The sequence below is a fragment of the Erinaceus europaeus genome, chromosome 9, assembly GCF_950295315.1.
Source record: "Erinaceus europaeus chromosome 9, mEriEur2.1, whole genome shotgun sequence".
In the NCBI taxonomy this organism is placed as follows: domain Eukaryota; kingdom Metazoa; phylum Chordata; class Mammalia; order Eulipotyphla; family Erinaceidae; genus Erinaceus; species Erinaceus europaeus.
Window position 1 is genome coordinate 11,062,308 of NC_080170.1, and position 25,636 is coordinate 11,087,943.

Here is a 25,636-nt window from a genome sequence, read left to right on the forward strand (position 1 = left end):
TTTTTAAAAACCATGTAATCCAAGAGTTGACATAATGAAGACTGGTAAACATAAGGTCCTGAGTTCCAGCCCTGAGCATGTATATGCCAGAATCGTGCTCTGGGTCTCTCCTCTCTCTCCCATTAACAAATAAAAAGCAGCCTAGGAGCTGGCACAGTGTTGGACTTGTGAGCATAAGGTCCCATGTTCAGTCCCCAGTGTGGCATTGCATTGCCAGAGTGGCACTTTGGTGCTTTGGGAGTCTCTCTCTCTCTCTCTCTCTCTCTCCCCCTTTCCCTCTCTGTACTAAATAATAAATCTAAAAAACTAACAATAAACCTATTTAAAAGAATCGAGAGTTGGGAGGTAGCGCAGCAGGTTAAGTGCATATGGTGCAAAGCGCAAGGACCAGTGCAAGGACCAGCATAAGGATCCCGGTTCGAGCCCCCGGCTCCCCACCTGCAGGGGAGTCTCTTCACAGGCAGGTGAAGCAGGTCTGCAAGTGTGTATCTTTCTCTCCCCCTCCTCTCTCGATTTCTCTCTGTCCTATCCAACAAGGACATCAATAACTACAACAATAATAAATACAGCAATAAAACAACAAGGACAACAAAAGGGAATAAATAAATAAATTTTAAAATAAAATAAAATAAAGTTAAAAAATTCACTCAGAAGGCCAGGAAATAGCTCACCTGTAAAGTGTGCCTGCTTTGGCATAGGCATGACCCCAGCTTCAAACCAGATCCCCACTGCTCATGGGAAGCTTCAGAGCTTCTGGGGAGTTTCTCCCCAATCCCTTGTCTGTCTGAAAATATCAGCCCAGAGCATTGAAACAAAAACAAAAAAAACAAAAAAACACCACACTAGAATTGTCAGCTATGAATTGTGTCCCTTTTCTTGTGCAGGTACAACTCACCCTGACACAAGGGAGCCTGTGTATGCCCAACATGTGGTTTTACTCCACGGCAGACTCCACACATTGAAATGTCACAACAGGCGCCTTCCCTCTCAGGCTGCAAACCAGGAAACCAAGGTCCAGAGGAGGCTGCTGTCTTGCAGTGATGAAGGCCAGGATACTAACTGAGTGTGCTTCCTTTTGCTAAATTTCAGAGTCACTCTGCAACTCAGCTCTTGAAGAGGGAGTCCCTCTACTTGTATGTGAGCTCATTCATTTGTTTTATTTATCTATTTTGTTTATTTATTTATTTATTTTAGATAGAGGCAGGGAGAAGTTAAGAGGGAAGGGATGGGTAAGAGACACCTACAGCACAACTTAACCACTTGTGAAGCTTCTCCCCTGCAGGTGGGGAGTGGGGGGTGGGGCAAGGGAGTTTGAACCTGGATCTTTGTACATCGAAGTGTGTGAGTTCTACCAGGTATGCCATCGTCTGGCCCCCTCGTTCGTGCATGCCTTCATTCATTCAACCATGCAAACACCTCTCAGGGAGGGGAGACTGAGTCAAGAAGGCCTCAGCCCTGTCATCTACCTGTTTTCTTCCTTACAGCTTGATGGCTGCAGGTTGGGGTACCCAGCACACAGCCCAGCAGTTGGGACTGGGTGGGACAAGGTGACATGCCCTCACAAGAAAGGGCTCACAGGCAGCTGTGAGGGGCACATCTGGTTGGCTGTACCCAACTGTGAGCAGCGGCTGGGCCTGTCTCAGCTCTCAGATGAGGGCACAGTCCTCTCTGAGGCCAGCAGGGATATAAGGACCTTTCCTGAAGTTATAAGGGGGTCCTCGTCCAGACAGTTCCATCTGGAGCTCTGTGCTGGGCAGCTACTGGAGCCCACGTGTCCTTGGACCCCCTCTACCCCTTCCTGCTTCTTCCCCATTTCTTCCATAGAGCCCCCTACCACCACCAAGACACACCTATGCACCCACCTCCATTTCAGCGCCAGCCTTCCAGAGGGTGACTAGCAAGAAACTGTTCAGCCGGTTTGTGTGAATTTCCTGATTGCTCATGGGGGTGAACCGAGTTACAACCACTGCCCTCATGCTTCCTTTGTGCCGGGTGGCCTGGCCTGGTCTTGCAGAGTAAGAGGCTGGTCTGGGGCTTGAGTTTCCAGTGTCCACGCCACACACACCAGTCCTGCCAGGGGACCTGCCCAGGCTGTGCTATGACATGTGTTTGTAAGACCTTGAGGCCCCAGTGAGGCCCAGATCTAGAGGAGGAGGCGGGGCAAGTGAGAGCTGCCCCGGAAAGTCTGGACTGAGGGTGTGGTGGGTTGGCAGTGCCAGGTGGGTTTGGGCGTGTGAGCCCAGCTGGCTCTCCTGGGTGTGGCCTGGTGAATGTTTAGGTCCAGGCGGTGGCAGTCACGTGGCTCCGGGTGCTTCCTGGGGATGGAGCCAGAGAGGCAGTTACATCTATTCCGTGGGTGGAGGCAGAGGAACCAAATGGGGCCTTGAGAACCCCTGCCTGGGCTGAAGCTGCAGGGGTGGGGGGTCCTGATAGGCAGAAGAGTGGCAAGGGGTCTGCGGAGTAGATGTGGAAGCAAAGAAGATGGTGACTCACTGCTGACACTCCAAGGCCGGGGCCTGACGGTCAGGCCTGTGGCTCCTGTGCTCTCTGGGGTCTGGCATCTTGGCATCTTCCCATCCTGGCAGGACTCCCTCCAGTTCCCCCCTGGTCACTTCTCCAGCCTCCCCTCCATGAGGGGGAGCACTCTCATTCTCTCAGGAGAGTAGTGCCTGGCCCACCCCCCAGGGTGTGAACCCTCTCCCATCCTGCTGGAGAAAATTACATCTGTGAGCTCCCCCACCCACCAGTAAATACACAGTGTCACAATTTTAAATGCTTATCCAGGGTCAGAGAGAGCACAAGGCAGCGGACTCACCTTGCAGTCTGCATGGTCCAGTTCCAAACCCCTACACTGTACAGGAATATCACAGCACCAGCAGAAGCTCTGGTATTGTGGTATTTCTCCCTCTCCCTCTGTTTTTCTATTTAAATTAAAATGTGCCCTGGAATAGTGAAAACATGCATGTGTGAGGTGGCTTCTTAAAAAAAAATTAACACGGGAGCCGGGCAGTGGTGCAGCAGGTTAAGTGCACATGGCTCAAAGCGCACCGACGGGCATCAGGATCCAGGTTCGAGTCCCCGGTTGGAGCCCGGGCTCCCCATCTGCAGGGGGTTCGCCTCACAAGCGGTGAAGCAGGTCTGCAGGTGTCTATCTTTCTCTCTCCCTTTCTGTCTTCCCCTCCTCTCTCAAATTCTCTCTGCCCTACCCAACAACAATAACAGCAATAACAATAACAGTGATGATATACAACAAGGGCAACAAAAGGGGGGGAGATTAAACATCCAGGCACCGGGCGTTGGCGCAGTAGGTTAAGCCCACACGTTGTGAAGCGCAGGGACTGGCCTAAGGATTCCGGTTTGAGGCCCTGATCCCCCACCTGCAGGGGGGTCCCTTCACAGGTGGTCTGCAGGACTGCAAGGTGTCTTTCTCCCCCCCCCCACCGCATCTTCTGGTCCTTTCTCTATTTCTTTCTGTCCTATCCAACAACAATAATAACAATAATACTACTAACAACGATAATGACAAACAGCAATGATAAGCAACAAGGGCAGCAAAAAGGGAAAAAATAACCTCCAGGAGCAGTGGATTCATGGTGCAGGTGGTGCAAAGCTCAGGGACTGGCATAAGGATCCCGGTTCGAGCCCCCTGCTCCCCACCTGCAGGGGAGTCACTTCACAAGCGGTGAAGCAGGTCTGCAGGTGTCTTTCTCTCCCCCTCTCTGTCTTCCCCTCCTCTCTTCATTTCCCTCTGTCTTATCCAGCAACGACTACATCAATAACAATAACAATAATAACTACAACAATAGAAACAACAAGGGCAATAAAAGGAAATAAATGAATAAATAAAATCTTTAAAAAAATTAAACACCCTTGGTGTATTGCACCAAAGTAAAGGACCCTGGGGTGGGGGTGGTGGGAGAATACAGGTCCTGAAAAAGGATGACAGAGGACCTAGTGGGGGTTGTATTGTTATGTGGAAAACTGAGAAATGTTATGCATGTAAACTATTGTATTTTCTGTCAAATGTTAAACATTAGGGAGTCGGGCTGTAGCGCAGCGGGTTAAGCGCAGGTGGCGCAAAGCACAAGGACCGGCATAAGGATCCCGGTTCGAACTCCGGCTCCCCACCTGCAAAGGAGTCGCTTCACAGACGGTGAAGCAGGTCTGCAGGTGTCTATCTTTCTCTTACCCTCCTCTCCATTTCTCTCTGTTCTATCCAACAACGACAACAACAATAATAACTACAACAATAAAACAACAAGGGCAACAAAAGGGAATAAATAAATAAAATAAATATTAAAAAAATGTTAAACATTAATCCCCCAATAAAGGGAAAAAAAGAAAAGAAAAAGATAAATAAAATTCCCTACCTATTTTTCAAGTGAAAAAAAACAACAACACCCAGTTCAAGCCTCCAATCCTCACCCTTAGGGGGAAAGTTTTATGAATGGGCAAGCTGTGCTTCAGGTGTCTGTCTTTCCCTCTCTTAGTGTCTCAATCTCCTTTCTCCTTCCCTTTCAATTTCTCTCTGTCCTATCAGAACAAAATAGTAAATAAATCAGTAGGTAAATGAATAAAATAGAGGCAGGGGAGACAGCATAATGGTTATGCAAATAGCTCTCATATCTGAGGCTCCCAAATTTAATCCCCTATACCACCATAAACCAGAGCTGAGCAGTGCTCTGGTAAAATAAATAAATAAATAAATAAATAAATAAATAAATAAATAGGGCCAGGTGGTAGCACAACTGGTCAAGTGCATATATTACCATGCACAAAGACCAGGTTCAAGCCCCCAGGCCCCATCTGTAGGAGGAAAGATTCATGAGCAGTGAAGCAGTGCTGCAAGTGTCTCTCTCTCTCCCTATCTCCCCACCCTCTCAATTTCCTCTCTGTTCTACCAAAATAAAGTTTTTTTTTTTTTTCTTTTTTTTTTTTTTTAAATAATTTATTTCTTTATTGGGGAATTAATGCTTTACATTCAACAGTAAATACAATGGTTTGTACATGCATAACATTCCCCAGATTCCCATTTAACAATACAACCCCCACTATTTCATACATCATTTTTCATGGACCTGTATTCTCCCCACCCACCTACCCACCCACCCCAGAGTCTTTTACTTTGGTGTAATACTCCAATTCCATTTCAGGTTCGACTTGTGTTTTCTTTTCTAATCTTGTTTTTCAACGTCGGCCTGAGAGTGAGATCATCCCATATTCATCCTTCACTTTCTGACTTATTTCACTCAACATGATTTTTTCAAGGTCCATCCAAGATGGGCTGAAAACGGTGAAGTCACCATTTTTTACAGCTGAGTAGTATTCCATTGTGTATATATACCACAACTTGCTCAGCCACTCATCTGTTGTTGGACACCTGGGTTGCTTCCAAGTTTTGGCTATTACAAATTGTGCTGCCAAGAACATATGTGTATACAGATCTTTTTGGATGGATGTGTTGGGTTCCTTAGGATATATCCCCAGGAGGGGAATTGCAGGGTCATAGGGTAGGTCCATTTAATATATTGCTGTAGCTCTTTCAGTAGAAGTTTGATGTATTTAGATGGCTTCTCATTGGGTGCATAGATATTAATAATTGTTAAGTCCTCTTGATTGACTGATCCTCTGAGCATTAAGTAGTGTCCATTCCTATCTTTTTTAATCTTATCTATTTTAAAGTCTATCATGTCAGATATGAGAATAGCTGTTCCTGCCCTTTTTTGTGGGCCATTGGCTTGACTGATAGTTTTCCATCCTTTCACTTTAAGTCTGTGTTTGTCTTGTTGAGTTAGGTGAGTTTCCTGTAGACAACATATTGTTGGGTTGTGTTTTCTGATCCATCTTCCTACTCTGTGTCTTTTAATAGGTGAATTCAGTCCATTGACATTTATTGATATCAAAGATTGAAGATATTTTAACGCCATTCTTGTAGAGTTTTAGAGTGTTTTGATATATGTCCTATTTGTGGTGGTCTGACTGTTTATAGGAGACCTTTCAGAACTTCTTTCAGGGCAGGCTTGGTGATGGTTGCTTCCTTCAACTGTTGCTTGTCTGAGAAGGTTTTGATGCTTCCATCTAGTCTGAATGACAATCTAGCAGGATATAGTATTCTTGGCTGAAAGCCTTTCTCATTGAGCACTCGATAGATATCTTGCCATTCTCTTCTGGCCTGTAGTGTTTGTATGGAGAAGTCTGCTGCTAATCTTATGGGTTTTCCTTTGTAGGTGACTCTTTGTTTTTCTCTTGCAGCCTTGAGGATCCTTTCTTTATCCTTATTCCTTTCCATTCTAAGTATGACATGTCTTGGTGTCTTTAGGTCTGGGTTAATTCTCTTTGGGACCCTCTGGGCTTCTTGAATCTTTATGTCTTTGGTGTTGTCTAGACTAGAGAAATTTTCAGCTATTATGGCCTGGAGAACGCTTTCTTCCTCCCCTTCTCTTTCTTCCTCTGGTAAGCCAATAATGCGTATATTGTTTCTTTTGAAGTCATCCCATAGGACTCTGTTGTTGTTTTCAGCATCTCTTAATCTCTTTTTGAGATCTCTTACTTCTTTTTTAGTTGTCTCTAATTCATCCTCAATCTTGCTAATTCTGTCTTCAGCCTCATAGATTCTATTCTCTCTGCCCTCTACTGCTTTCTGGAGTTCATCTATTTTGTTGCCCTGCTCTGATACTGTTTTAGCTTGTTCAGCTAGTTGCCTTCTTAGCTCAGCGATTTCAGCTTTCAGCTCTCTAATAACCATGAGATAATTAGAATTTTCTTCCATATTCTCATTTGTTGTTCCTGCATTTCTGATTACAATTTTTTCAAATTCTTTACTCACTCCTGTTATTATTTCCTTAGCTAATGTTTGGATGTTGAACTCGTTGTTTTGTGCTTCACCCTCTGGAGGACTTTTAGCTGGACTCTTGTCCTGGTTCGAGTCTCCAATATTTTTTCTTGTTGTTTTAACCATTTTAAATAAGTTAACAGTTTTTTCAATCCCTGAGTTGGAGTTCAGTGGTGTAAAAGCCTTTTTTTTTTTTCCCTGTAGGCTATGGGAGCCTGAGGGCTTTTAAACTATCAATAGGCTTCTTAGCTTAATCACTGACTCCTGACCAAGAGATAAAGCAGGGTGTGGCAGAGATAATCCACTGGTTATGCAAAGAGACTTTCACAGCCCCTCAGCTATGCCACCGAGGTATAGGTCTTCTGAGTTTCCCAGTTAGATCTCTGTACCCTGGTGTCCCTCCCTGTTGCTGCTCCAGATTCTGAGGGTAGTAGTAATGGAGATTCAGAGTTGCACTTGGTGAGTCTCTGGGGAGTCCTTTCCTCCCTTCAGCTGTCCCCTTGTTGGTGGAGCAGACTGAAGGTGGTGTCTCCACTGACAAACTGTCGAACTGTTAGCAGTCACTTAATCTCTCCTTAGGCCCCTCTCTCCTCTCTGTCACCAGCCACGCGTGTTTGTACTCACGGGTGATTTACTGGGTTTCTGTGGTCATTCTAGTCCTGTCTTGTTTCGGTCCGGGTGGTCTCCTTTGGTATTCCTAGTTGATCCGGGAGAGGAGAGGAGAGGAGAGAAAGCGATCTGCTGCTTGTAGCTCCGCCTCCGGAAGTCGAATCCCAAAATAAAGTTTAAATGATAATAATAAACAAAATGAACAGACAAAGTTAATCTACATTCAAACGTTGATGAACACAATATTGTATTGGCTGGCGCTTGTATTATTTATTTGTTGATTTTTTTCTGATTACCAGATCACTGCTCAGCTCTGGCTTATGGTGTGTTGGGAACTGAATTTAGGACTTTAGAGCCTCAGGCATGGAAGTCTGTTTGCAGAACCATTATACTATCTCCCCAACCCTAGCTTGCACTTGTTTCAAAATAACTTGCCAGAGGCCTGGTGAGAAGGCTCACTTGGGAATACGCCAGTTTTAGTCTGTGAAGGGCCTTAGTTCAAGCCCCTGACGCTCACAACACATGGGGAAGCTTCAGTACTGTGGGATCTTTCTATCTCTGTCCCTCCCTTACTTTCTCTCTCTTTCTTTTAACATTTTATTTATGTATTTATTTATTGGATAGAGACAGAGAAATCAATAGGGAAGGGGAGAGAGAGAGAGAGAGAGAGCGAGAGAGAGAGACCTGCAGCACTGTTTCACTGCTCTCAAAGCTTCTGCCCACAAGTAGAGACTGGGACTTTAACCCAGGTCCTTGTGTATGGTAATAAGTGCACTCAACCAGGTGTGCCACTGCCCAGCCCCCCATTCCCTCCCTTTCTCCTCCCTTTGTTCGTTCGTTCATTCGTTCGTTCGTTCCTTCCTTCCCTCAGCTCTGCTCAGTTCTGGTTTCTGATGGTAGGGAAGGACATAAAGTGGATTGAGCCTGGGTTTCAGTGCTACCTCTTCCACCTCTGTACTATCCCAAAAATAAACAAACAAAAGCAGCCTTGGAACTAAATTTCCCGATAAAGGCAAATGTTTTGGAAATGCATTATAGGGGCCAGGAAAACTACATAGTGGTTCTGTAAAAGACCTTCATGCTTGAAGCTCCAGGGTCCCAGGTTCAGTCCCTGGAACCACTAGAAGCCAAAGCTGAGCAATGCTCTGGTTTATCTCTCTTTCTGTATCTTTCTCAGTACATCACTGTCATTCAAGTAAATAGTATATATATTTAAAAACAACAGCAGTGGTCTGGGAGGTGGCTCAGTAGAAAAAGCACTGGACTCTCAAGCATGAGGTCCCAAGTTCAATCCCCAGCAGCACATGTGTAAGAGTGATATCTGGTTCTTTCTCTCTGTGTGTCTTACTATCTTTCTCACTAATAAATAAATAAATCTTTTTAAAAAGCAGTAACAAGGGCCAAGTGATGGTGCACCTGGTTGAGTGCATGCACAGGTTTGAGTACCTGGTCCCCACCTGCAGGGGGATGCTTCACAAGTGGTGAAGCAAGGCTGCAGGTGTTTCTCTGTCTCTCTCTCTCTCTCTCTCTATCCCCCCCCTTCCTGCTTGATTTCTGGCTGTCTCTATCCAATAAATAAAGATTAAACATTTTAAAAAAGCAATAACAAAATGCATTATAAATTTCTATTTTACTTACTTCTATTATGTTTTTTTAAATTATTTTTATTTATTTTATTTTCGAGAGAGATGAAGAGAGAGAGAAACACAAAGAGAGAGAAACACCAGAGCACTGCTCAGCTCTGGCTTATGATGGTACAGGGGATTGAACCTGGGACTTGGGAGCCTCAGGCATGAGAGACTGTTTGCATAACCATTATGCTGTCTCCCCCGCCCTATTATGTGTTTTTTTTTTTTTTTTATAAATGCACATTTTAAAAAGGGAATCATGATTACTTGGGAAAAGAAAAAGATTCTTCTTTGTAGAGTAAAGATGTTTTAGGGAGAAAAAAAAAAAAAGCTATACTCTCCATAGATACCTGTACATCTTGGGGGCTGGGCAGTGACACTTGGTTGAGCACACATGTTACAGTGCTCAGAGACCCAGGTTCAAGCCCCTGGTCTCCGCCTTCAGGGGGAAGCTTCATGAGTGGTGAAGCTGTGCTGCAGGTGTTTCTCTTTCTCTCTCCCTCTCTATCTCACCCTTCTTTCTAAATTTCTCTCTGTTTCTACCCAGTAAATAAAAAATAAAAATATGGGGCCCTAGTCAGGGAGTTCTGGGGTTCCCACACAGACATGATGGGCTTAGACCTCTAACAGATCTCTCTCTCTCTTCACTGTCACTGGTCATCTCCATCAGGTACAACATTATGAACCCCTTTGTGGGCTCCTATAGCACCTTGCTCTCAATGTGGATCAACAATGGTAGGGACTGTTCCAATCTCTGAAGGGAGGTTGGATAACATATTCTACCTACCACCCAAGGAAGATGGGTCCTGAAATTAGTGCAGCCTGGAATGTTCCTAGCTATGACCACAGAATACGAGCCCAGACCTACAAGGATGCAGAGGTTACATAGGCTCCTGTACTGAATATGGGCCCCAGATCAAATTGATGGGCTTAATAGTTAACTATATTTATACACTTTCCCCATATTTGGGAGCTACTCTCTTTCCTGATCTAGCTTTCTAGTCTTTTTTCCAACTATGATACCATCTTCCCAGACAATACCTTGGGTCCACCTGCATGTTAGCTGTCAGGCTCAGGCAAAAACTAGTAAAGTCATGGTCCCCTTGGAATATAACTAAAATAGACCTACTAGCTTTTTTCCAAAATGGAGACTCCAAATATCATCTGCAATATTCTTGCTTTTAGGTTCATGATTAGTCAATAATTTGTTCTGCTTTATGTCTTTATTCCTCTTCAGCCACCAGGTTCCAGATGCCGTCATGATGCCAATCTGACTTCCCTGGGCAGACAACCCCACCAATGTCCTGGAGCTCCACATCCCCAGATCCCTGCCCCACTAGGGAAAGGGAGAGAGAGGTTGAGAGTATGGATCGACCTACCAATACCCATGTTCAGCAGAGAAGCAATAACAGAAGCCAGACCTTCCACCTTTTGCACCCCATAATGATCCTGGGTCCATATTCCAGAGGAATAAAGAATAGGAAAGTTTTCAAGGGAGGGAATGGGATACAGAATTCTGGTGGTAGGAATTGTATCCCTCTTATCCTATGGTTTTGTCAATATTTCCATTTTATAAATAAAAAATAAAAATTTGTTTGTCTTATAGCCTGTGAGGTGGTGCAGTGGATAGAGGGAGTTGGACTCTCAAACATGAAGTCTTGGGTTCAATCCTCAACATCACCAACATCACATGTGCCAGGTGGGGGTAGATAGCATAGCGGTTATGCAAAGAGACTGTCATGCCTGAGGCTCCAAAGTCCCAGGTTCAATCCCCCGTACCACCATAAACCAGAGCTGAGCAGTGCTTTGGTGTTTCTTTGTGTTTTTCTCTCTCTACATCTCTCTCAAAAATAAATAAAATACTTAAAAAAAAATCACACGTGCCAGAGTGATGGTCTGGTTCTATGCCTCAATAATAATTTTTTTTCTTTGCATCCAGGGTTATTGCTGGGGCTCAGTGCCTGCATTACAAATCCACTGCTCCTGGAGGCGACTTTTCTCCCTTTGTTGCCCTTGTGTCTATCATTGTAGTTGTTGATGTTATTGTTGTCGTTGTTGTTGGATAGGACAGAGAGAAATTGAGAGAGGAAGGGAAGACAGAGGGGGAGAGAAAGACAGACACCTGCAGACCTGCTTCATTGCCTGTGAAGAGACTCCCCTGCAGGTGGGGAGCTGGGGGCTCGAACCGGGATCCTTACGCCCGTCCTTGCACTTTGTGCCACATGCACTTAACCCGCTGCTCTACCGCCCGGCCCCCTAATAAATAAATCTTAAGAAACAAAATAAGCGATACTTTGGCAGTAGAGAAGTGAGTAGGAGTGAGGAGAGGGCTTGTGTAGAGCTGAATGAAACCATTCTCTACTTGGCTGGGTAATTGAAGAAGAGAGAACCCAGGGCTTCGCTGACAGGTTTTGTGTTTCTTTACCTCTGTGTATGTATTTAAAATTTTCCATAACTAATCTTTAAAAGGAATTGTGGTAGAGATGGGCAGAGATTCATCCAGGTGAGCACACATGTTACCACGCACAAGGACCTAAGTTCAAGATCCCAGTCCCCACCTGATGGGGGAAGCTTCATAAGTATGATACATCAGTGCTATTGGTGTCTCTCTCTCTCCCTCTCCCTCTCCCTCTCTCTCTCCCTCCCCTCCCCCTCCCTCTCCCCTCCCTCTCCCTCTCCCTCTCTCTCTCTTTCTCCCTCCCTCTCTCCCTATCTCCCTTCTCAATTTCTCTTTATCCTGTCAAATAAGAAAGCAAAGAAAAGGGGGGTCGGGCAGTAGCTCAGTGGGTTAAGCACATATGGCACCAAGCGCAAGCAAGGATCCCAGTTCAAGCCCCCCAGTTTCCCACCTGCAGAGGGGTGGCTTTACAGGCGGTGAAGCAGGTCTGCAGGTATCTATCTTTCTCTCCCCCTCTCTGCTTCCTTTCTCGATTTCTCTCTGTTCTATCCAACAACAATAGCAATGACAATAATAACACCAACAACAAGGGTAACAACAAAGGCAACAAAATTGGAAAAAATGGCCTCCAGGAGCAGTGGATTCATAGTGCAGGCACTGAGCCCCAGCAATAACCCTGGAGGCAAAATAAATAAATAAATAAATAAATAAATAAAATAAAAAATACAGTGGTCTGGGATGTGGTGCAGCATGAGGGTCTCAAGCATGAGGTTCTGAGTTCAATCCCTGGCAGCACATGTACCAGAGTGATGTCTGGGTCTTTCTCTCTCTCCTTCTATCTTTCTTATTAATAAATAAAAAAATTTTTTTTTAAAAAATAAAAAAGCAAAGGAAAAGCCGATAAAAGTAATTATGGTAACAAACTTGTTAAAAATGACAACTCCATTCTCTCTCAATGCTTTCATGACAGTGGAATATGAACATTTAAGCTCACATTGTTGTGTGGGACTTTTTTTCCCCCTTCCTTTCTAAGATATTTTAACTGGCAAAATGCACACAACAGAATTCCCCAGCTCAGCCACCTTGGAGCAGTCAGTGGCATGGCATGGTGTGGCGAGCTCCACAGTTTGCCCCTGTTATCTCTGGCACTTTCTTCCCAGCCTCCTTCAGAACTGCGGAGCTTCTCCTTGGACCTCTGTCCACCCCACCCGATGCACCGAAGCCACTGCAGGTCTCTGGGCTGGACCATGGGGCCTGAGTTGGGATGTGGGGCCAGCCCAGGTTTCTGGTGACCTGCCAGTGGGCTAGCCTGCCTGCCAGCACTTCCGGGGTGGCTCCCTCAGATCTGAGCTCCCGCCCTGGGGTGTGGGGAGGGGGGGGGCAGACACCCAAGCAAGTCCTGGCAGCTCTCAGCTTCCACCCTGACCTGCCGCCTAGGGCTACCCAGGTCACTGGTCACTGCCAAGGGAGGGCAGGGGGCACATGTGGGTCCTTCCCAGAGTGGGTGACTCAAAGCGGGCAGCCCTGGGCTCAAGAAGGGGGTCCCTGGGTGTGCCGGGCAGGCAGGTAGCAAGGTCTTACTGCCTGGACCCCAACAACCACCATGCCCCAGCCCATGATATCTCTGGGCTCTAGAATAGTCTTGGAGGAGCTGGCAGGAGCTCAGTGGGAGGTGGGAGATCTGAAATCCTCAAATGCTGCCTCTGCAGGACCGTCCTGCCCTCCTTCCTCATAGCCCAACTAGATGGCGTGGGGATGGGGGGACAGAAGAGGACAAAGGAGGGCACTGAGTGACTGGGTGGGTGGTGGCCCCGCAGCTGTCAAGTCCTTCCTTCACCAGGACTCTGCCATGCAGCCCACTGCAGTCCTGTGTGTTCCACCAGGAAGCTGTGAACAGGGATTAGAGTCAGTAGTGCCTTTCTCATTCCTTCATTCCTGGCTGGGAAGTAGATTCCTGTCCCTCCCCCTAACCCTCCACAGTAGTTTGAAGGTTAGGGGGATCTGGACTGGAGGCAAGTCCCTGCATGTTCCTGGGGGTGACTCACAAGTGGATCCACACACTGTACACCGGGACACAGACCACTGAAGGGACAAATTGGGGTGGTAGTCATTTTGCTTTGGGGGGTGGGGGGAGGGGCTTTGGCTACTGTGGGGGCCCTGAATGATTGGCGTTCTGGATGGGGACACTGAGGCCGTGAGCCCCAGTAAGACCTAGGCCTGAAGAAGCTGTGTGACCAGTCCTGCAGCAGGTGCTCAGCTTCTCTGAGAGAGAGTGGGCTGTATTGGTAAGCACCCCAGGGCAGGGAGAGGGCGGGTGCTGGAACCTGGAGGACAGTAGTGCAGGGGAGAGGTGACAGGGCCAGAGGGGGTGCTAGGGAGAGGGGGAAGGTCCTTTTCTTCACAGGGCTCCAGGGTACTAGAGTCCTAGCCGCTGGGCAGGCAGCCCAGGGAGACAGGTCCTGAGGCATTGCACTGGGTGGGGGTAACTCAGAGTCTTCTAGCCACTTCCCCACAGGCCCCAGGGCCAGCAACCTACATATCTGGTGAACCCCACCCCCCACACCTCCAGGAGAAGAGAATGGACTGATGTCTACAGAGTGGATGCCTATGATGTTACTTTCCCAAGTCCGCCCAGCCAGGCTGATGAGGAAACTGAGGTTCAGAGGGAAAAGTGCAGTTGACCAAGGTCAGCTGATTCAGGAAGCCAGTTTCCCTTCCTCTGGCACAGTGCCCTAGCTGATCCCACCTCTGGCACAGTGACCCCTCCCTAGTTAATGCCTAGAATGGTGAGTCTGGGGAGGAGGGGGGCAGCTGGCCCATGTGGAGTGTCTGTCCTGCAAACCCAGGAAGGTGAGCAAAAGTCCCTTCTGGGAGAAGTTGGAGGGGGACAGGCTGCATTCCCACCTGGCCTCTCTGCCCAGCCCCCCTCCTCCTTCAAAAGCTAAGCTTCAGAAGGCAGAGAGGTGGCTGAGGCAGCCTCTGTAGTGAGCACCAGCCCAGGCGGCAAGTGTCACCATAAAGAGCTCCAGATGGGCTTGGGGGAAGCAGGGCATGTCACCTCTCTGCTTTTCATTGGGGGGGGTGGGGGGTGAGGGACTGGACTTCAGGTACCCAAAGCTTCCCTCCATTGCTGGATGTGCACAGGAAGACAGGGGTGCAGGGCTGGAGGGCGCTGAAGCTGATCAGGACACCCCAGAAGGGTTCAGAGAACCAGGCCCCACTAGTCTGGGAGCTCCTCAAGGGCTGAGACTCAGGGTCCTGATGATCATGCTTCCTTGTCAACAAGAGCTCTGAGGCCTGGTGAGTATTGCCACCAAACTGGGATAAGAGCCTAGAAGACGGGAGTCGGGCTGTAGCACAGTGGGTTAAGCGCGGGTGGCGCAAAGCACAAGGATCGTCATAAGGATCCCGGTTCGAACCCCGGCTCCCCACCTGCAGGGGAGTCGCTTCACAGGCGGTGAAGCAGGTCTGCAGGTGTCTATCTTTCTCTCCTCCTCTCTGTCTTCCCCTCCTCTCTCCATTTCTCTCTGTCCTATCCAACAATGACAACAACAATAATAACTACAACAATAAAAAACAACAAGGGCAACAAAAGGGAATAAATAAATAAAATAAATATTAAAAAAAAAGAGCCTAGAAGACAGGGCAACAAAAGGGAATAAATAAATAATAAAAAGAAAAGAAAAAAAAAAAGCCTAGAAGACAGGGCTGTGAGCTGGAGGTCCATGGCCCAGGCCCAATGAACAGATGGCCCCGTGTCTTTTCTTTATTTTGTGGCCCAGGCAGTGGTACAGTGGAAAAGCATTGACTTTGTAGGTAGAAGGCCTTGAGTTCAATCCTCAGTATTGCACATGTCAGAGGTTCTCCCTCTCTCATAAATAAAATATTTGTGTTGTGAGCAAGCAAGAGATCAGAACTTGTAGTTCCACACATGCAAACCTTGCTCTTTACTTGTTAAGCCACCTCCCTGTGGTCGGGAGGTGGCACAGTGGTAAAGCTTTGGACTCTCAAGTATGAGGTCCTGAGTTCGATCCCTGGCAGCACATGTGCCAGAGTGATGTCTGGTTCTTTCTCCTCCTTTCTCATAAATAAATAAAATCTTAAAAAAAAAAAAGCCATCTCCCTGGCTGCAACATGATGTCTCTTTTTCCTTCTCCTTCTCTCTCTCTCTTTTTAATTAAATGTTTTAAAATATTTATTTTATTTATTTATTCCCTTTTGTTGCCCTTATTGTTTTTTATTGTTGTAGTTATTATTGTTGTTGTCGTTGTTGGATAGGACAGAGAGAAATGGAGAAAGGAGGGGAAGACAGAGAGGAGGAGAGAAAGATAGACACCTGCAGACCTGCTTCACCGCCTGTGAAGCAACTCCCCTGCAGGTGGGGAGCCGGGGTTCGAACCGGGATCTTTATGCCGGTCCTTGTGCTTTGCGCCACCTGCGCTTAACCCGCTGCGCTACAGCCCGACTCCCTTAATTAAATTTTATTACATTTATTTATTGGATAGAGACAGCCAGAAATCGAGGGGGGAATGGGGAAGCAGAGAGGGAGAGAGACAGATACCTGCAGCACTGTTTCACCACTCACAAAGCTTTCCCCTGCCTATGGGGACTAGGAGCTTGATCCCAGGTCCTTGCGCATTGTAATGCACGCTCAACCAGGTGTGCCACCATCCAGCCCCCTCTTTCTTCTCTTTACGTAGAGGCAGAGAGTGAAAGAGACCACAGCAGTGAAGTTTCCGCCAGTATGGTGAAGATTGGATTTGAACATGGGTTGTCCACATGCCATGACAGAGCACTAACCAAGTGAGCTACTGCTGATCCTCTTTTTTTTTTTTTTTAATTGAGGTTAAATCCATGTAATAATATTCCTTAAGTGTTCTGTTTGGCATCTGGCTAGGGGTAAAACTCGATGGCATTGTATGTGTGAGGCCCTACGTTCAATCCCTTGCACAAAAAAAAAAAGTGTGCAGTCCATTGTAATTTACTACATTCACAATGTTGTGTAACCATCACCTCTGTCGGATTCCACAACTCTTTGCTCATCCAGAAAGGAAACTCCAAATTCCATACCCATTAAGCAGTCACCTCTTACCCTAAATCTGCAGCCTCTGGCCCTATCTTTTTCCCATCTCTTCGACTTCCTTACTTCATATACAGGGACTTTTAACTATAGGTAGTCATAGGAGTTAGGTTTCTTTCACTTATATACTTGTTCAGAGGTTCAGATAGCAGGTATCAGAACCTTGTTCCTTTTAATGGCTGAATAATATTCCAACATATGGATATACTACACAGTATTTCTCCCACTGACATTTCTCCCACCGACAGCTGACAGACTGCCCCGACTGTGTCCAGCTTTTGGCTTATAAATAGTCCTGTTCAGAACATTCACGGACAAATCCTTGTCTGAGTGTCAGTCTTTTTTTTTTTTTTAATTATCTTTATTTATTTGGTAGAGACAGCTGGAAACTGAGAGGAAGGGGGAGATAGAGAGGAAGAGAGACAGAGAGACACCCGCTGACCTGCTTCACCACTTGTGAAGCTTTCCCCCTGCAAGAGGGGACCAGGAACTTGAACCAGTATCCTTGAGCTTTGTAGTATATGCGCTCAACCAGGTGCGCCACCACCCAGCCCCTAAGTGTCAGTCTTCATTTCATTTTTTCTTTTCATTTCACCAGAACACAGCTCAGCTGTGTCATATGATGGTGCTGGAGATGGAACCTGGGAGCTCAGAACCTCAGGCATGAAAGTTGTTTGTATCCCCAGTGCTGTCTCCCCAACCCTGGGGTGAATGTACCTAAGAAAATACTGAGTCTCTCGTGTAATGTTTACTTTTTTGAGAAAGACGCAGTGTCTTCGTATTTGAATCTGAATGCCTTTAGGAGTCTATCTCTCCCTGTCACCTCGCTTGAAAGCATCTGAATTTGCCGCTCCTAGAAGACTTAGGTGTGTGTGTGTGTGTGTGGGTGGGGGGGGTGGGATGATGAGTGAGGAACCAAATCGGTCTCCAACTGCTGGCGTCCTGCGGGAATCCTAGCGCATTAGCGCTAGAGATTCCAGAAAGGCCGCTGATACCTGAGGGGAGGAGGGGAGCTCCTGGAGTGCTGGACGGCGCTGCTGAGTTCAGGAAGCCCAGCCCCGCGCTCGGGGCAGAGAGGAGGAGGACGAAGAGGAGGAGGAGGAGGATGGAGAGGAGGAGCACCATGGCCGTGCGCCCCCTGCGGGCAGGGGTGGTGCTGAGGGCGGAGACCCGCCGGGTCCGAGCCCGCGCGCACTGGGCTCAGCCCGCAGGGGGCTGGGCCGGGCGGGGCGCAGGTGGGCCGGCGGTGGGCGGGGGTTGCCCCGCGGTCCCCGCCTCCCACATCCGGGGGCCCGGCCGGGCGCTGGGCTTTGGGCGCGCTGATGAGTCAGGCCGGGTTTTCCCTTCTCCTCTGGGGTAGGCGAGTGAGCGCGGCTGAGCGCGTCCCTCCCTCGCCAATCCGGCTCCGGCTCCAGCCTGCCCGCCGGCCCGGCTCGACCTGGCTGGGCTTGTAGACTGGAGTCCGCGCGCGGGAGCTGCGGCCGCCCGGAATCGGGCGCCAGCATGGTGAGTGGGGCGCGGGGGGCGCAGGGAGGTCCCGGGCCGCCAGGGGCTCGCTGTCCCCGCGACCTCGCCCCTCGCCCGGCCAGGCTGCAGCCTGAGAAGTAGGAGCCGGTGGCAGGGCGCGGCGAGTCCTCGGTGTCCCCTGCTGCCCCGCACCTTCGCAGCCTGTGAGGCGGCCGGGACCGACCGCGGTGCCCCTCGCACGGGCGGGCGGCAGGTGACTCCGTGACCCCCGGGAACGCGCTGTGCTTAGAGCCTCACCTGGGATCCCTGCGCCGCGACTGGGTGGGGCCGGCGCCCTTGGCGCGGGAGGCGACCTCCGCCTCGCCCCTTACGCTGCTGCGGGATGGCGCCCTTGGCGCCGGAATCCGACCTCGGCCTCGCCCCCTGCCCTGCTCGCTGCAGCAGGCCTGGGAGCCGGCGGGGAGAGACGCCCCCTTGCGCGCCCGGGGTAACTCGGGGGCTTCCCGCTGGTTTGGGTGCTCCTAGCCTCTGCGTTGGTCTTTCCAGGGAGGTTTCCGTGGGGGTGCCAGCCTCGCCTGCCTTTCCACCCACCCCATGGGGCCCCTCTCGCTCCCCCTCGGGGAATCCTTCCTCGCTAGCCTTCTCAGTATTGGCCGCAGCTGCCAGGGTGGGGGAACTGGGCAGCGGACAGGGGTCCCTCCCGCGTCCTGGTGTTTCGGGCACAGCCCAGTGTGGCCACAGCCCTTGGCTAAAGTGAGGGGCCGGTCTGGAGTCAGGCCGAAGTCAGGGTCATGACCGTGCCCAGAAAGAGGACTGAGGCGCTTTTGGTGCGGGGGCACCCCTACCCCCGTAGCAGGTTGGGGCTCCCATCGCTTGGCCTGACTCCCACCCTCCCACCCCAGGCTGCTGTGCCCACTGTGGTCCCAGCCCGGGAGGGAAAGAGACAGGAGGACATCCTGTGTAGGTGAAGGGCCTCCCCCGCCCTGGCCGCTTGCGAGGCCGCCTCCCCCGCTGGCTCTGTGTGGGTGTGTATGTGTGAGACTGACTGTGAATGAAGCCACCGAGCTGCAGCTCCCAGGGCTCCGTGTCCTCCGCAGGCTCTGGAGACTGGGAGCCAGACCATCTGGGTGCTCTGAGGATGAGCGGGCCCAGTGGAGGCTGGGCAGACCCGCCAGGGGGTCACCAGGGCAATGGTGACCTGGCAAGGGTGGGGATATGGGGACAGAGAGAATCTTCTAGAAGTTGGTGTTGTGTTTCTCTGGGATCTTGGGCTGCTTACTTCTGATGGCTGGGCCTCAGTTTCCCTTTCTGTAAAATGGAGTCAGGTGCTGCTGTGTCCATCTTTGTCCTCCCCGCACCCCCACCCCCAGTTTTGGAGCTGAGGTGTGATGAGGGCTGAGAACAGCTGTGGAGTGTTGTGTCAATATATGTTGACTGCCTGTGTGTGGCCCAGACGGTGTGTGTAGGTCTTTCAAGTGTCCCATTGGGGGCAGGGGCTGCCCGTCTGTCCCAGCCCCTTACCCCCTGCCCCGCTTTGGGAGCTGGGACATTCCAGTTCCATTCCTCAGGGGCAGCTGCAGACACACCCTCACAAAGCTGATCCCTCCAGCAGGTGGTGGGACCCTCCCCTTGGCTTAGGGGGCTCCCTGCCTAATCTGGGGTCAGATCTGGTGTCTACACTGGGGGGGGGGTGTGCAGTTTGTTGTCTCACCCCCTGGACCTTATTTCAGTTTCTGACATGAGAAGTCACACTGTCCCCCTCCTGTATGACAGGCCCAGTGACAGGGTGACCCATCTGGGTTCCACTGCTGGGCACTGGGTAGCTCCTACCTGACCTCAGGGTAGTCCCCTCCAGCTTTGGACACAGGGTGAGCCCCCTTCTCCCACTGCCTAGGATAACTCCAAGAGAGTTGCCCCTCTGTGTCTAGGACTTTTAGTGCTAAGAAAAATCTTGTGGGAGCCATCTGGGATCTGCACAGAAGGTGACTCCTGTAGTTCTAGTCACACAGGCCATAGGGGTCTCAGCCCAGAAGACTTCGGACAGGGGAGCCCAGACTCTGACATGCCCTGTTGAGGCTGCACGGTTCACAGCCAAGCCCATAGTTCAGCCCATATATCTGCCCAGACCCCACCAGACTAGTCCTAGGCTTCTGAGCCACAGGAAGGAGCATATGTGGGGAGGTGGGATGAGTCCTCTAGGAAAAGGGACCATCCACTGGCAGCACCCTGGGCAGGCTGGAGCCCCCTGACAGCCAGGGAACCCTGTGTGTGTGTGTGTGTGTCCCCAGAAGTTGATACAGACAGGGAAACAAGCTGGGAAGGGACAAAGGGACCTTAGAGAAAGACGGACAAGATGCGATCTGCACCATCTCTCCAGCTGCTTCAAATTACTCAATTCGCTTTTGGAGAAGAGCTGTCCCATGCCCCCTCACCACCCCCACACTCAGGTAGACACACAGACACACACCCGTCTCCTGCCTGGGGCTGCAAGCACACCTGTCTCCGGGCTAGAGGTTTCCTGTATCGCGGAGAGAGCTCAGAGCAGAGTGGGTGACCTTGAGCATGACCAGGTCTGCTGTCTGATGGCCTCATCCATGCTGTGTCCTCTGTACATGCTGCAGGCCCTGGGGCTGCCTCCAGCTCCATGACTCTACCCTGGAATCTGAAAACCGTTGGGAGGTGGGGGTAGAGACAGGTGGTGCTGTGTCTCATCCTGAGACCAGAATTGAGGGTCTGCCCATGGAAGGGGAGGCAGACATTTGTGTTTGGGATGAAGTGAGTGTGTCTGCACCCACTTTTACTCTACTTACAATCCACAGACTTTTTCACTGTCTGCTCTGTGATTATCACTGCACCCCATGAGACAGTTGAGGGGGAGGTGGCCAGGGCTGGGGACCATGCTCTGTGTCCCGCCTCAGCAGTGTAAGTTCACGGTGCTTTAGGACACAGCCGCTTCCTATGCTGGCTGGATTTGTTACTGTGATGGGTATGGGCTGTGGGTGGCATCCTAGGCCTCCAGTAACACCAGGTAGCCAGGGTGCTGGGATGCCAGGATGCCAGGCCCCGCTTCCAATCAGCTTGTGACCTTGGTCAGGCCACTTTCCCTTTAGGAACCCCAATGCCCTTAAAAAGGGACAGAACAGCCTCCCAGTGGGGAGGGGTAGGCCACTGGACTCTCATGCATAAGATTTTGAGTCTGAGCCCCAGCATCAAATGTGCCACAGTAATGCTCTGGCTCTCTCTCTCCCCTTTTTTTCATAAATAATATTTTACTTGGAAATTTTTCATTCTGTTTCTTTTTTTTTTTTTTTTTACTTATATTAATAGGACAGAGAAAAATTGAGAGGGGAGGGTGAGATAAAGAGGGAGAGGGACAGAGACACTTATAGACCTGCTTCACTGCCTGTGAAGCTTTCCTGCCACCTCCACAGGTGGCGACCAAGGGCTCGAACTCAGGTTCTTGTGCACAGTAATGTGTGTACTCAAGATGTGCCACTGCCTGGTCCCTGCATAAACAGTTAATCTTTTTTGTTTATAAGAGAGAATGTAGTGGCCAGGTGGCGGCCCACCTGTCTGAGCGCACATGTTACAACGAGCAAGGACCCAGGTTCAAGCTCCTGGTTCCCACCTGCGTGGGGGGGGGGGGTTGCAAGTGGTGAATCAGGGCTGCAGGTGTTTATCTCTCTCTCTCTTTTCCCCTACTCTCTTGATTTCTGGCTGTCTCTATCCAATAATTAAAGATAATAAAATAAAAAAGAAAAGAGAGAGAGAGAGAGAACCAGAACATTACTCTGATTACTCTGGCACAGGCAATGCTAGGGATTGAACTGGGGACCTCATGCTGGGCCTTACCCATAGGGCCATCATAAACAGATCTTTCAAAAAATGAAAAAGGGACAGCAACTATGCCACAGGGCTTGGTGGGACTCCTCCTGTGTCAGTGTAGGTGGTGGCACCTGTGATTCTGTACCTGGATGTGTCTCCCTGTGTGGCCTGTGTCAGGTCAGCAGAGAAGGGAGGGGGAGTGAAGAGGAGGGGAGGTCTCCATTGGTCCTGGATGAGGCTGAGGGCCACAGCCCCTGGGGATGGGCTACTGTGGTCCAGGCTGCTTTGTGTCTTCCAGGAACACAAAGCCTGGAAGCAGGGAGGAAGATGGGCCCTCCTCGCACCATTGTTTGGGGTGGGAGTGGGTGTCCCGGAAGCACATGGAGGGGTGGGGATGGGAGCAGCCACAGTTACCACTTGTCTGTTTGTCTGTCTGAGAGTGGGAGCCGCCACTGTGGCAAGAGGCAGACCAGGTGGCATGTGTTCCTTTTGGTGTAGGTCCTTTTTGAGCAGCCTTGCTGGGTGCTGTACTGCACTGAACATGGCATCCAGTGGGCACCAGAGACAGTTGGGCACCAGAGACTGTCCTCAGGGCGTGGTCGCTGCACAGGTGACTGGGCTGCCTGTGCCAGCTGGCACACAGTGCCCAGAGCTGAGCCTCTGTCCTGCCGGCCTGCGAGGGGCAGGAGGAAGCCACTAAGGGGTCCATTTTGGGGTGAGGTGGGGCCCCTGCTTGGTGGTGGGCACTGAAATAGTAAAAGCTAGGGATGGCCAGGCCCCGGCCCTCTGCCTCCCCCCAACCACCCTGACTACGTGAGCACCTGTTCCGGAAACTGGCCATTGTTCACACCATCCTTCCTCCCCAGGGCCCTTCCTGTTTGGATCCCTTCCCCTGTGATTGCCATCTACCCTCCACCCCCCACCAGGTGCTTCCCTAGGGGTACTCTGATCCCCTGCAGGAAGAGGGGCTGAACTGGGGTTCCCCCACCCCAGGGGAAGAAGAAGGAATAGAGTCTGAGGTTACTGGCCCTGGTTTCCTGTGCCCCCTGCCCACCTCTCACATTGGGTGGAAGCCTGGCAGGAAGTGAGCAAGGGCAGGGGCAGAGGGCCTGAGTCCTCAGTGACCCTGTGCTGGGAGGTACCCCTATGAGCTGCAGCTAGGGGCCCCCATTTGTCCTGACCCGCCTGGGAACCCTGGCAACTCCCCCACTCCCATCTGCCCATCCAAGACTGGGCTGCATGGGGAGGGCACAAAGCCAGCACTTGGTGGTGGCAGGTAGCGGGAAGTCAGGCAGCAGACACCAGTGGCCCCTAATGGAGCCCTTCTGTTCTCAGATGTGGCTTTCTGGGCCTTGCTGACACTCCATGGCCACAGCACCAGGCCCTGCTGGCATCGCCATGGGCAGTGTGGGCAGTCTGCTGGAGCGACAGGACTTCTCCCCTGAAGAGCTGCGGGCGGCCCTCTCAGGGTCCCGAGGCTCCCGCCAGCCAGATGGGCTCCTCCGTAAGGGCTTGGGCCAGCGTGAGCTCCTCAGCTACCTGCACCTCCCCAAGAAGGACGGCAAGACGGCCAAGCGGACCCCACGTGCTGAGCCCACCGACTATGCCACCTTCTACTACCGCGAGCACCCAAGGGCCGGCGACTTCAGCAAGACCTCGCTGCCTGAGCGAGGCCGTTTTGACAAGGTGGGTCTCTGTCCAGGGTGGGGATGGGATGCTCTCTATGCTCCTCAAGGGGGTCTCTGGAGCTGTGGGCACCAGGCTCACACCTCTTTCTCTCCTGGCAGTGCCGCATACGCCCGTCAGTGTTCAAGCCTGTGACGGGCACTGGGAAAGGCTTCCTGTCCATGCAGAGCCTGGCGGCCCACAAGGGCCAGAAGCTGTGGCGCAGCAACGGCAGCCTGCACACCCTGGCCTGCCACCCACCCCTGAGCCCTGGACCCCGGGCCAGTCAGGCCCAGGCCCGTGCCCAGCTGCTCCATGCCCTTAGCTTGGATGAGGCTGGCGCCGAACCCGAGCCCAGCCTGTCCGACTCCTCCAGTGGGGGGAGCTTTGGCCACAGCCCCAGCACTGGCCCTTTCAGCTCTTCTCTGGGCCACATCAACCACCTCGGGGGCTCCCTGGACCGTACCTCGCGAAGCCCCAAGGAGGCGGGCCCCCTGGCTGCGCTGAACTGCCTGCCTGAGCCCCCGCCCCCCTACGAGTTCTCCTGCTCCACCACTGAGGAGGTGGTGGCAGCTGTGCTGCCGGATACCTGTGAAGACCTCAAGAGGGGCCTCGCGGACGAGGAGGGTGGCAACCCCCTCACGCAGGTGAGCACGATCCCTGGCCATAGAACTTCCAGTTTGTCCCTTGGCACTGGAACTTGGCGGGCCCCTGCCACTTGGCCACATGGCGCAGGGTACCAGAGGAAGGAAGAGAAAGAGGATGCCTGCACAGGGTGACCTGCCATGTCCCCAGGGTCCTTGCAGGGATCTGGGAGGGAGGGCCATGTGCTGGGACTCATCATCTCTGGGCCCCCACCCCCACCCCCAGGTTAGGACATTTTGCACAGGCTGTAGCTGGGCTAGGGCATTGGGGAGTGCTGGCCTTTTCAGCTCCTCTTGTCCCCAAAGATGCTGGAAGAGCGCCAGCGGCTGTGGCTTGGTGAGCTGAAGCGCCTGTACGTGGAGCGGCTGCATGAGGTGGCCCAGAAGGCTGAGCGCAGCGAGCGCACCCTTCAGCTGCAGCTCTTCGTGGCCCAGCAGGAGCAGCGGCGCCTGCGCAAAGAGCTGCGGGCACAGCAGGGCCTGGGCCCCGAGCAAACGGACCCCAGCAGCCGGCCAGAGGAGGAGGCCCGGTGGGAGGTGAGAGAGCAGGTGTGGGGAAGGCCGCCTGCAGGCTGCACCTCCTCTCCCCCACCCCCCACCCCCATCCCACTTTGTTCTTGCTATGGGGTACCCCCGCAGGTGTGCCAGAAGACGGCGGAGATCAGCCTCCTGAAGCAGCAGCTGCGCGAGGCCCAGGCCGAGCTGGCACAGAAGTTGGCAGAGATCTTCAGCCTGAAGACGCAGCTCCGCGGCAGCCGCGCGCAGACCCAGGCGCAGGACGCGGAGCTGGCCCGGCTGCGGGAGGCTGTGCGCAGCCTGCAGGAGCAGGCCCCGCGGGAGGAGGCCCCGGGCAATTGCGAGACTGACGACTGCAAGAGCCGGGGTTTACTGGGAGAGGTGGAGGAGGGCGCCCCTGAGCTGCTGCGGGCTGAACTGCAGCAGGAACGGCTGCGGGGCCAGGAGCAGGCATTGCGCTTTGAGCAGGAGCGGCGGACATGGCAGGAGGAGAAAGAGAGGGTTTTGCGCTACCAGCGCGAGATCCAGGGCAGCTACATGGACATGTACCGCCGCAACCAGGCGCTTGAGCAGGAGCTACGGGCGTTGCGGGAGCCCCCGGAGCCCTGGAGCCCGCGCCTCGAGTCCTCTAAGATCTGAGGCCTGTGGAGGCCACTGACAATGGAAGCACTGTCTGGAGGCAGCTCAAACAGGCCTGCTGGAGCTGCTGGCTCCACTAGCCAGCCCTGGGAAGGATCACCCAGAGAAGGGGTGCAGTGAGGCTGTGGGCTGGCGAGGGTGCCAGTGGTTGGAACCAGGCCAGAGGGTCACCGAGCAGGAGCCAGCCTTGCTCCCTGGAGGAGGTGTGGCTCTGGTAGGGAAGGAGGTGGGGGCGGGTGGGAAGAGCCCCTCGATACTACAGGGCAGCCATGAGGCAGCTGGGCTGGGCCAGCAGTACTGGCCTCCCCCAGAATAAAACCACATTTTCTACCA

General features: G+C 51.6%; 1 protein-coding gene across 1 annotated transcript; it reads left to right on the top strand.

The window, feature by feature from the left end:
* Positions 1 to 17,768: 17,768 nt before the first annotated feature.
* On the top strand, positions 17,769 to 25,636 carry N4BP3 (NEDD4 binding protein 3). Its single transcript, XM_007524327.3, has 5 exons — positions 17,769 to 18,053; positions 23,175 to 23,525; positions 23,627 to 24,151; positions 24,455 to 24,685; positions 24,788 to 25,636. Exons 2-5 carry the CDS (start codon positions 23,205 to 23,207, stop codon positions 25,301 to 25,303), a joined length of 1,593 nt encoding a protein of 530 aa, XP_007524389.1. The 5' UTR covers positions 17,769 to 18,053; positions 23,175 to 23,204; the 3' UTR covers positions 25,304 to 25,636.

Coding starts and splice junctions, on each gene's coding strand:
- N4BP3 (XM_007524327.3), top strand. CDS start 23,205: ATGGCCACAGCACCAGGCCCTGCTGGCATCGCCATGGGCAGTGTGGGC. Junction 23,526..23,626: donor AGCGAGGCCGTTTTGACAAG/GTGGGTCTCTGT, acceptor CTCTCCTGGCAG/TGCCGCATACGCCCGTCAGT. Junction 24,686..24,787: donor AGGAGGAGGCCCGGTGGGAG/GTGAGAGAGCAG, acceptor GTACCCCCGCAG/GTGTGCCAGAAGACGGCGGA.